This window comes from Malaclemys terrapin, chromosome 5 (assembly GCF_027887155.1).
Source record: "Malaclemys terrapin pileata isolate rMalTer1 chromosome 5, rMalTer1.hap1, whole genome shotgun sequence".
In the NCBI taxonomy this organism is placed as follows: domain Eukaryota; kingdom Metazoa; phylum Chordata; order Testudines; family Emydidae; genus Malaclemys; species Malaclemys terrapin.
The window spans coordinates 26,109,680-26,121,699 of record NC_071509.1 but is presented as its reverse complement, the minus strand read 5'-3'; the positions used below and the strand labels follow the sequence as shown (position 1 = coordinate 26,121,699).

At 41.2% G+C, this 12,020-nt stretch overlaps 1 protein-coding gene across 4 annotated transcripts in view; it reads right to left on the bottom strand.

Moving 5' to 3' along the window:
- Positions 1-12,020, bottom strand: part of EVC2 (EvC ciliary complex subunit 2) — a 162,459-nt gene that overhangs the window by 147,297 nt on the left and 3,142 nt on the right. For all 4 annotated transcript variants that reach the window (XM_054029013.1, XM_054029014.1, XM_054029015.1 and 1 more), the window contains exons 2-4: positions 8,332-8,386; positions 2,121-2,287; positions 1,510-1,575 (exon numbers count right to left, since the gene is read on the bottom strand). In XM_054029013.1, the coding sequence (XP_053884988.1) occupies positions 1,510-1,575; positions 2,121-2,287; positions 8,332-8,386 (288 nt within the window). The remainder of the gene's footprint in view (positions 1-1,509; positions 1,576-2,120; positions 2,288-8,331; positions 8,387-12,020) is intronic.

The window sequence follows — 12,020 nt, the reverse complement described above, 5'->3', positions numbered from 1 at the left end:
GGAACTAAAAGGATACCCTATGAAAAGTGAGGCACCCCAAATTTTATGGAGTGTGGAAATCCAGATACGGGAAAAGGGGTTGGAACCCTCAGGCATCTGCATAAGGGCTATGGGCATGAGTGTAACACAGAATAAAAAGGGATCCTCAGTATGAATAGGGAGGAAGAATCCATCAGGAGACGCTCTACAGCAAGAGTTCTCAACCTTTTTCTTTCTGAGGTCCCCCCAATAGGCTATAAAAATTCCATGGCCCTCCTGTGCCACAACAACTATTTTTCAGTAGATTAAAAGCCAGGGTCTACATTATGGGGTAGCAAGGAGACCAACTGTGGGCAGGGGGAGGGGTCTGCAAAGCTAATTTGCTCAGGCTTCTGCTTCAGCCCTGGGCAGTGGGGCTCAGAATTGGTATTTCTGCCCTGGGCCCCAGTGAGTTTAACACTGGCCCTGCTCTCTGGTTTATTTTGGCAGACCCCTTGAAACCTGTTCACAACCCCCAGTGGGCCCTGGGCCCCTGGTTGAGAACCACTGCTCTACAGGTAACCTTCTGTTGAGAGATCCACCCATCTTGATGGTACCCGTGGGGAGGCAAGAACAGGTTGAACTTCTGTAGTCCGGCACCTTCAGGACCTAACCGGTGCTGAACCAGAGAATTTGCCAAACCACGTGAGGTCAATATTGTAGTGAGCGGGTCTCTTTATATTTTTAAGCTCTCTGAGGCAAATAAACAGAACAACGCTTGCAACGGCGCCTAGCCAAGGCTTACCGGCTCTCTTCATAACAAATTGTTACTGTTGTTACACAATTTTATTGCATTGGCACAAGGAAATAAGTAGATGAAGCATAAAAAACATAAATAAAATCAAGCCGGACCACGGATGTTGCCGGACCTGATCGTGCCAGACTACAGAGGTTCAACCTGTATGAAAACATCGATGTTGGACATCTTATGATATTTCGCCATCTTCACTTATGTATCTATAGCTGTGGCATTGATTATATGTGTAGTAAGGCTTTTAATAAAGGGAAGATTGATCATTTGCAGATGCTGTTGTGGTTACTGCTATCATTCCTCATGTGCTCCTAGAGTCTCCAGAACTAAGGATATTTCTAATAGTGGTTCTCACCCTGCTAATTCTGATACCGTAGCCTTTAGGGAGCATGAACCCATGTCACAGGTTACTATGGTTTAAGATACCATTGGCAATATCAACTCATCAATAATATAAAGACTACACTGCTCAGTAATGTTCTGTACTCTGTACAGTGTTAGTAAATGCTGCTGACTATTGTTTCAAAGCTCATTCCTTACAGATAATGTTGAAGTATTAGATTACATTTCCTGTATAACAACTTCCTCCCTGCATTATACAAGGTAAAAGTAGTTGTTTCTGTGTACTGGCTTTGGGATATATTAGGGGTCTTATTTATATAACGGGACAAAAAATATTCACATAAGATTTGGATCTTAATACTTTCTCAAATACAAGAAAGCAGTATCTCGAAACTTACCACTGCACATTTCTGAAGAGTTATCCCATACCCAGAAGACACTGAAATTCTTGGCACATCTTCTGGCTGAGAAGGGAAAAAACAAAAATCTGTGTTGTATATGGACTCATCTCAATATAAAACTACAACACAAGTTGTGTAATATAATGAAGAAAGAGAAAAAGAAGTTAAACTGATTCTCAACCTTGGTGTTTAAGAGCTCTGCCATCCCACCAACGAATCTTCTTTTATCTGTATATACAAATTTGTTTAAACTATCTACTCCCATATAATTATTAGCCTAAATGACATATGTTCATTATCGGTGACCAGACTTCCATGACAAAATGCACAATGTACAGAAACAAATTCATCAAATGGTACAGATGCATTTTATTACTTAGAGAGTTAGAATTTATATGGCATACACTTGACTGTACCTGTCACTAAGGTTATAAGGAACTCATGCATTTAGATGTTACTGCTGAAGCTACCGAAGGTGAACATAATCATATGAGACACAATTAGAAACTGTATACTAATTAAGTACTAAATTCCCAGTGATAGACTACTGCTGATCTTGCTTCTCTTCAACCCTTTCAGATATTAAACATCAACCATCTCTTACTGACCAGCTGCTGGCTAATAGTAGACTCTCGTTTGAACAAAATCTTCTTTGTCCATGAGGGGATCAAGGCAAACAGTGAATGGATCCCATGAACATCTGGTGCTGCGGAAGTCAAAAGCAGATTATGGTCTTCATTTGTTCCCTTTAATCCTGTTCCCAGTAATTCTACAGCTGAAAGTGAAAGAAATACTCTACGTTAGAACTAAAGCATCTGTCTCACAAACTCTAGATCCCACGTGGCAAACACTTGCCACTGTGCATAGCAGTAGCAAAGAGGATTCAACCATTTTAAGAAGAGGTTAGACAAATACCTGTTAGGGATGGTCTAAGTTTACTTGGTCCTGCCTCAGCACAGGGGAATGGATTAGATGACCTCATGAGGTCCCTTCCAGCCCTTCATTTCTATGATTGGGGCCCTATTTTGCTAGACAAACGCAGTATGAGACAATCCCTCCCTGAAGGAGCACGACAAAGCAAGCACAGGGGAAGAAGAAAACCGAGGAACAGAGAGGTGAAGTGAATTGCCCAAGATCACACAGCAGGTCAGTAGCAGACACGAGAACAGAACTAGGTTTCCTGATTTCCAGTCTAGTGCCGTAACTGCTGACCTTACTCCCTCTCATTCCAAAGGAGACAACTTTAATTAGTAGGCTCTGTTCTCAGTGGGAAATGTGTACAACATTGGAACCAGTATCACTTTCTGAAATAATTAAACTATACAATTCATAATAAACTTCGGGCAAAATTCTGCCCTCAGATATGTGCACACAACTCTCACTGGGAGCCCAGAGAAAAGGTTTTGTATGTGCATCTCCAAGAGCAGAATTTTGTCATTCAGATTTAAAACAAATTATACCTCAATTAACAGGTTTCAGGCTTAAACCAACTATTAATAATTTCAGCCCACACTAAGATTTCAGAAAAGCATGAATAATTGAAGAGCTTTATAAACATGAGCTACCTAAATATAAAAAAGCCTTGTGCTTCAAAGACACAGTCTGCCAATAAACCATTAAACATTTAGACTGTATTAAAATGTTTCTAATCGGTGCTTTGTTCTCAAATGAGTTTCCGTTAAATTGTAATACAATCAAATCAAGTGCCCCAATTCTGTAAAACAGTAATGCCAATATTATTTTATAACATGTTGAAAAAAGATTTGCCTATGATGAATAGTTCAGAAAATATAAACCGAAATAATTTAATAGCATTTGTCTATTCAACACAAGTTCTTACAGCACACTCATCACTGTACTATCTAAACATCTTTCATATAGGGATAAGATCCAGTATTACTATGAATGGCTGCTCATGCTAAAACGTAGTTTAATCAAACTGGAGCTGATCAGTAAAACTGGAAAATAATTTAAATTAAAAATTTCTAAATTGTTTCCGTTTCCAGGATTTGAAATGGACATGTCCCATCTTTTGTGAAATGTTCTCAATATTTCTTACTGAAATTTTTATCAAACTCATGTTTGAAATTTTTCATTTAAACAAAAAACAACATTTGCTTTCTGAAAACCCATGGTTTCAGTAAAATTTTTGATAATTTTGAAAATAATTTCCATATGAATTTCGATTAAAACAGTGCTGGAAAATTTTGTGAGAAGTAGAAGGTTTTCATAATGTCTACAACTTTTTATTAAAAGTTTCATTTTTAATAATGCTGGGGTTTTTTTGACAAAAAAATAAATTTGTGTACAAACTTTCAACCAAAGAAATGTGAAACAAACAGCATATTTTCTGTATATTATATAGGATATTTCTCTGTTGTATTTTGTTGGGATTAGTTATGTTGAATTATGGCCCAACTCCAAGTAGTATTTACCACTTGTTATAAGGTTCTGTTTGCACCTCACATCTCCTCACACCTTTTAGGACTAAGCCCTTAGAAGTGAATTTGGTGACTTAAATCAAAGTCCTGGTGAGCAGGATTTAAATAAACAATTATGATTACCATAATAATTGAGATGCCAATATAGACTCCAACCCTGAAATAACAGCACACAGATGGACTTCTACACCCATGAGGCAACCCGTTGACTTCATATGTAGAAGTCAAAGCTTATCAGTTGCAAAGGTTGGAACCCTATTGTGCTCAGGAAGCACTTTATATTAAACTGCAAATTAAAAATATTGGAAAACTAAAATAACAATAAAGTCATTGCAATAGGCAAAAGGTTACTCTGAATATTTTGCCATTGAGATTACAATTGAATTCACTAAATCCCATATATTCATATTATGCACAATATCATATTACCTAGGTGTCAGATACATGAATTATTAAGAAAAATCTTTGCTGTCCAATTACAGACCATATTTTCTGCTCCCTTTCCTATGAGTCCAGGGGATAGATATGTAAGAGAAGAATCTGTTAGCCATTTGTAGTCTTCCATTTTGGTAATCTATGCGCAAAGAGGTGGAGCTTACATTTGCAATGACCTCAATTACTGGTCATCATTAGGGACTGAATCTTGGAACTCCACTGTTGAGGATTGACTTTTGTAGCTGGCATGTGTAGTAGACTTTATCCTCTGATGACCAGCCATTATAGGAGGTGAATGACACAGAAAGTAAAGTGGGGCACACATTTTTTTTTTTTTTTTTTTTTTTAAGGAAAGCTGAAATGGAGGCAGCTATTAGTCACAAAAATAAACACAGTAATCTGGAATTTAAGAGGTTGAGCTGTAATCTGGCAAGCAGTGGGTGCAGAATCCCAGAAGTCCATTCTTTAACATTCATATACCTCTGCACCACATCTAAACTCATACAAACCATACTGGTGTTATCAGTGTCAGAATTACAGCAGATTGTAAGACATGGCATGGGCCATGTCAGGGCATGGGCCATGTCTTAGGTGTAAAGTGCCAAGCTCGGTGCTGATGTTCAGTTACCAATAGAAAAAATTGTGCATTTTTAACAATAAATACAGTAATTCTAATCACTAGCCCTTCCCCCAAAGCTGCATATTTTGAATCTGTAAAGAAATTTGGAATTTGTTTTTCCTAATGAGGCCTAACATCAACAAAACTTTCAGTTACCTGGTCTTATTTTTGTTTTTCAAAAATGCATTTGTTTACTATATTTGTTTTTTCCCCCCCTTGGAGTTATTGTGTGTCCTCAAAAGCAGCCCTCACTCGAGAACCAATTTAAAGTCCCTTCAATTACACACATCACTGAACAGACAAAGGTAGTAATTTACTGCACTTCAATTTCCAACGTTGCCATTAGCTTTTCTTGTTTCAAAGATAAAGATGCTGTGAGAATAAACCAGAGGGTAAGAGGTAGGACAAAACAGAAAAAAATAGGATGTTTTTCAGCAAAAACTATGATGCTCAATGAGAGCATTATGTTACTACTGCTATGCCCACCCTCTACACCAAACCTGTAGAACCAAGTCCTGAATCCATGCAAGTCAACCTGGGTCACCCTGGTCATGCGTGACCCTGGAGGAGAAGGAATGTTCACAATAGCTGAACCTGTTTTTACTGTGTGGAGCCAGGACACACCTTCGCCTCCTGCCTAGCTTGAAAGAGCTCAGGAAATGGACCAGCCCAGGCCCACTAGCGGGGGTACAACCTGGGCATCACCAGACTTCCATGCTCTGTAGCCACCCTCAAATAGAGCCCAACCCAGGAACTGTGGGCTCTCCCCACATTTCCAATTGCCACTGCAGTTGCGGGTCTTGGAGCAAGCGCAGGAGACTCCCCTGCAACTAGCAATGACAGACTCCAGGGCTGCTGCTAACTTTATACATGTTAAGGCAGCCCAAACCCACCTCTCCAGCCAAAACCCACACCGGACCTGGTGGACGCAATTGATGGGTTATCCCTATCATCAGGACTGGTGACATAAGAGACAGTCCCCTTAGAGGCCGAAATGGAAGGGCATCAGGAATTAGTATGTTTTGATGTGATCTGCTCTCCATTCTTTCCAATAATTCTTGGCAGTCCTTGGTTGGAGCTGCATTCCCAATGGATCTCCTGGTGACGGAGGAGCATTAGCTTCTCCTCCGAATATTGCCAGATAGCTTGCCTCCGACAAATTGACCAACCCCAAGTGGTCGCATCCATGGTCCCAAGATTGGATAAGACCCTAAGAAGTGAGACCCTGGACTGTGGGGGGTAACCAGAAGAGAGCAGCCCCAAACCAGAAGCTCAACCTCCTCGACAAGTACTGAGACTACTTGGGTGTGTTTGAAAACAAAAATGCAGATTCACTATCCCCACACAGGAACTACATCTGTCCAGTAGACCTATAACCCAGGGCAAGGTGTCCTGTGGATGGACAGACACTATTTTTCAAACAAGAGCTGGATGCACTAAGCATGTATAGCAGGACAATCTCACAAAGGGCTTCATTCAGAGATCCACTTCTGCAGGGGGGCACTAGTCCTCTTTGTGTGAAAAAAGGATGGGCCACTATGCTTCTGCATAGCCTATCATGCATTGACTCAGGTGACTATTCAAATCGGTACCCCCCTACCCCCTGGAATTGCTGGACTGTCAGAACCTTTTCACTAAACTTGATCTTTCAGGGGCATATAATTTAGCATGCATAAGGCCTGGGGATGAATGAAATACAGCTTTTCATACCTGATATGGGCACTCTGAATATTTAGTAATGCTGTTCAGCTTAACCAATGCCCTTCCAACATTTCAGAAACAATTTTCAGGGACATCTACCTTGATGATATATTGGTCTTTTTCTGAGAAGCCCTGAGCAGCTCTGCCATAATGTCAGTCTGTCCTGGAGAGACTACAAAAGCTTAGTTTGTATGCCAGACCACCACTGAATTTTTAGGTTATATGGAGCTTTCAAATAGATATGCAGAAGGTGGAAGTCATTCGTAACTGGACAGCACCTCAGACCCACTGAGAACTTCAGTGCTTCCTGTGCTTTGCAAATTTTAATAGTCGATTCATCGCCAACAACTGTGAACAAATAGCCCCCAACTTGCCTCCTTCATAAAACCATTTGATTCACTTGGCTGCCTGAAGCCCAGCTTGCTTTCAACCAGTTCAAGACTGCCTTCACCACAGCCTCAGTTCTTGCACACCCTGACCCAACTCACCCATTTATAGTGGAAGCAGATGCATCCAATATAGCCCTCAGGATGGGACTCTCTCAGTGACTCAGACCCTAGTCAGTTCTTCACACCTGTGCATTCTACTCTCAAAAAATCATCCCCACAGAGATGAACTATGAAATACTGGACAAGGAGCTGCTCACAATCAAAACTGCATTAGAAGAATAGCAACACCAGCGTGAGGGAGCTCAGCACGCAGTACACGTATTTACTGCCCAAAGAACCTCCAGTACCTCCACAAGGCCTGAGCTTTGAACCAGAGGCAGCTAAGGTAAGCCATGTTGTTCTTTTGATTCAAGTTTACAATTACCTATCACTTGGGAAATTGAAATGGGAAAACCGTTACTCTCACAAAAGGGGGAACACTACCGGGAAAAGGAGGACCTACTTCTGAGCCCCCCTTCCGCAACAATTCAGCAAGATGGCCTCTCCCTTATCCGGTCTGCATCAAAAGAAGATTTGCTTGCCACAGTCTATGGTATTAGGAACTAAGATGCACATTTCAGTGAGGGATGGGATGATATATTTTGATGAACACATAAATGTTTCTCTGGGGCACCTCTGGCTGGAGGTGCTACAGCTATGCCACGATGCTCCATTGGTGGGTCACTTTGGCTGCCCTACACCTCCTGCATGGTTGCCCTTTTTTATGGTGGCCCTGCATGCTGGCCAAAGCCCAAGCTTACTCAGGATCTGGGTTCTAGACCCTGTTGGATGGGTGGGTCAGAGCCCAAGTCCTGCTGTGACTCAGGTCCAAGCCCTGTAAGTTTCCAGTGTAAATGCAGCTCAAACCGCAGACCCAAGTCAGGTCAGCCTAATGCAGTGTGGACACATAAGGACAGTTGTGAGACCCAGGTCCAGCAACTGTAAGCCCTGGTTTAAAATGCAGCGTGGACGCTTCAGCATGGGCTTAGAACGACCAAGTCCACAAGCCTGGATCTCACAGGCTTACCGTGAAGTGCAGACATAGCTATAGCGACTGAGAAACAGAGATGCATCATGTTTTGTTATATTGCAAATGTTATTGTAAAACAAACTTTTTAAAAGCATCTGGCTCCCAGGATTCTCCAGCACTTCAAGGTTTAGAACAATTGGAAGGGCACTTAAAATGAATACATACCTGTCATACCAAAGCAGTCTCTCTTTTTTTGAATCCGCTGCTTATCTGTAACAACCTACAGTTAACACAAAAGAAGAGTGACTATAAACCCAGGACCTTATTTACAAAATACATTTCTAATACTGTTTATTCTAAGTCTCAAACTGGCGATGTGCTTTACACGAAAGTACAAATTCTGACTTCTGTACTCAAAACTCGTAAGATTATGAGAAGTGGCAGCGACTAACGAATAGTGTACTGGACCTGGGGTCTGCGTTCTTATGCCTTGGCCCTACCACTGACCTGCTGCATGCCTCTGGGGCAAGTTACTTAACTTATTTCTCTCCTGTCCTTTGTTTAATTTGAGTGTGAGCTTTCTGTGGCAAGTGTACTCTCTCTTATTATGTATAATTAGCCACATGCAGCAAAAAAACATTTTCCCAGCTTTAAAATATTTATTTAGTGGTGAAACTAAAAATAAAATAAAATTTTTGACTTTCTGGTGATAATATTTTTTTATTGGTTTTCTTCATTAGGCCTTTTATTAATCACAGAGTTAGATCTGTGTTTCTAACTACATCCACGATGTTCTCCATGTCACGAAATAATGTGTATATGGTGGGTGAAAGACAATGGGTTACCCAGTATACGTCCAGTTCTTAGGTCATAAGTGGCACTCCTAAATCTTTCAAAAATATAGAAGCAAAGATAAGTACTGTGGTTAAGTATAAGGAAGATAAACTACATGGTCAGGAAGCATAGTCTAGTGCAGGGGTGGCCAACCTGAGCCTGAGAAGGAGCCAGAATTTACCAATGCACATCGCCAAAGAGTCAGCCCATATCAGCTCTCCCCTCCCCACCCCCAGCACCTTCTGCAGGCTGGGAGCCCTGCCGATCAGCACCTCCCCCTCCCTCCTGCCCACCCCGATTAGCTGTTTCGCATTGTACAGGAGGCTCTGGGATGGAGGGGAGAGGAGTAAGGGTGCAGCAGGCTCAGGGAAGGGGGCAGGAAGGGGCAGGAGCCTTGGAGTAAGGTGTGGCATGGCCTGGGGTTGAGCAGTGGAAAGTTGGCACCTGTAGCTCCAGCCCCCGAGTCAGCACCTATGCAAGAAGCTGCATATTAACTTCTGAAGAGCCACATGCAGCTCCGGAGCCACAGGTTAGCCACCCCTGGTCTAGTGGTTAAAGCACAATGTTGGAAGTTAGAAGTTCTGGATTTTATTCCTCCCTCTGCTACATTCAAGTCACTTAGGCCCAAATTTTCAATGTGTTCACTAATTGGGGAGCCTTAGTTTTTGGGTCCCGTACTTCAGATAACATGCCGGGGCACCATTTAGGGAGGGCCAGGGGGCACTTCCCACCACCCCCAGTTTCATACCAGAAGTTTTCTCGTGGTGCATGCCCCAGCCCGAGCTCTTACCTGCAGCCAGGTCCCCCCTCTAGGAGCTGGGGTTCTCTGGCTACAGCTCCCGTGCTCAGTTTCCTCTACTGCACTAGAATCACCCACCCCGCACTCCCATCTGCCTTCACCAATCAGCAGCTGAGACGATATAGAGTGACAATCCTCCTAACCAATAGTAGAGTTATACAGTTCTCTACTACATCTGTGTGGGGCTCTAGGGGCATTAGAAACTGACTTTAAACTGGAGTGAAATTGACGCTTTCAAGTCATTGTCACTTCTGTTTATAGGCTAATTACTTTCCAGAAGACTCTTAAACACCACACTGCAGTGACTGAGTTGCAGTTCTCACAGGAGAATATTTAAAACCAAACCCCAAGAAAATGCAACATTTTAAAGTTGAGGAAAAAACAGTCTTGTTATTTAGAGTTTGTATATATGTTTTTTTAAAGTATCATTCTGTGCTTGGACACTGTGCCTCAGTTCTCATTGCTGTAAAATGGGAATAATAATACTTGCCTGCCTGCCTGCCATATGGAATTATAAAGTTTAGATTGAGATCTGTGGGGCAGGAACAGATCTTAAACCTAACCAGTGTCCCTGAAGTGACTTGACACAAGACATCAGAACACGTATTAGAGCCGGAAATGTATCTCAACTCTGATCCCCATTCTGCTACTCTACCCTCAAAAAATGCACACTCTCCTAGCTAATGACTTAGACGATGGATAATAAGACTGTTCATTGACATATCTTGTATATCCAGCCTGCCAAAAATAAATGTGGGATTTTCTTTAAAGTCCAGTTGTGGTCAGAAAAGCAGCTCTGTAAAAAACATCACCACAATCAAATACATACTTTCTCTGTTTCAAGTCAAATCTGTTTATTTTATGGATACAAACATGTTTTTACTCTCAGTGGTGCAGGAACCAATATCAGTCAAGAAAAACAAGCTGTATTCTGTCTGGTCGCATACATCAACAGAATTATTCAATGCACTATTGATGAAGATGAAAGAAGCAGAAAGAACTCTATTTGCCTTTCAGGGTTAAGCAAGGGCAGGAATTCAAAAATCTTTCTTGTTAATTGATCAAATTTAATCTGGAGTCAGAGGACAAATAGCTATGGGAAAGCAGTATTTAAATAGTAAATAGTAAATAAAATATTTAAACATTAAGTAAACATAAAATGTCAAAGTATTATATTAATCTGTAAACATGAGTTAAAAGGAGATAAACTAAGATGAACTAAAATTAATTAAAAAACAAAGGTTCATTTTTAAATACATTCTAACCAGTATGCCATTCTTCTGTGGTCTCATTTGAGATTTACAGTAGATACCTAGTATCAGAGGGGTAGCCGTGTTAGTCTGAATCTGTAAAAGCAGCAAAGAGTCCTGTGGCACCTTACAGTCTAACAGACGTATTGGAGCATGAGCTTTCGTGGGTGAATACCCACTTCGTCGGATGCATGACGATACCTAGTTCCTGGCAGAGCTGTCTATACTTCTGTAAAATGTCTTTCGTATAACGCTAGTTGTCAAATGTGAGTTAAAGTGATCTGTGTGGTTACAAATGTAATCCACAGTTTCAGTGTACAATAAAAATATTAACTATAAAAATGTGTTTATGAAAGTCAGTAAACTGAAGTTAAAATAGAGATCTGTGTTTTGGTGACTCGGAAAATGATTTCCTGGTATGCAGTGGCATTGGAATAATTAGTATAGCAGGGGTGCTAAAAGCCATTGAACAAAACTGTAAACCCTGTATATGACTTCAAGTCAAAGGGTGCTGCCGCCCCCCAGCACCCCTAGTTCCAGCACCCTTGTGGAATGTGATTTCCTTATATGTAATCATTGATTTTTTTTCCCCTGGCAAATGATGGTTTTGTCAGGGCTGAGTGGTTAGATTTGGAGTGGAGGCTAATATACTGAGGATCTAAATTGTAAGAATAAATCAAAATAAGAAATATGTAGACTCTTAAATAAAACTTACTCGCATCTCTGCATACAGAACAGAAGTTCAGCTCTCAGGACTATTTTCCACTCCCCCATTAACAGAGCAAATGGAAGAGTGCACACAAATTAAAATCTGACAACCTCACAAAGGATGGGTTGAGGTGACTCTTGATTTAGGTAATACTATCCTGCTTTCCAGAAGAATAAACTGACGCACAGATATTAAGTCTGACAATGGCCTTGTCTGCACTAATTCACCCTGTGCTAAAGCTGGCTATTTCCATAGTAAGGAATTGTAGAAGTTCCCCACCGGAGCTACCACCATTATAGCTGGGAGTCCTGATGCAGACAAG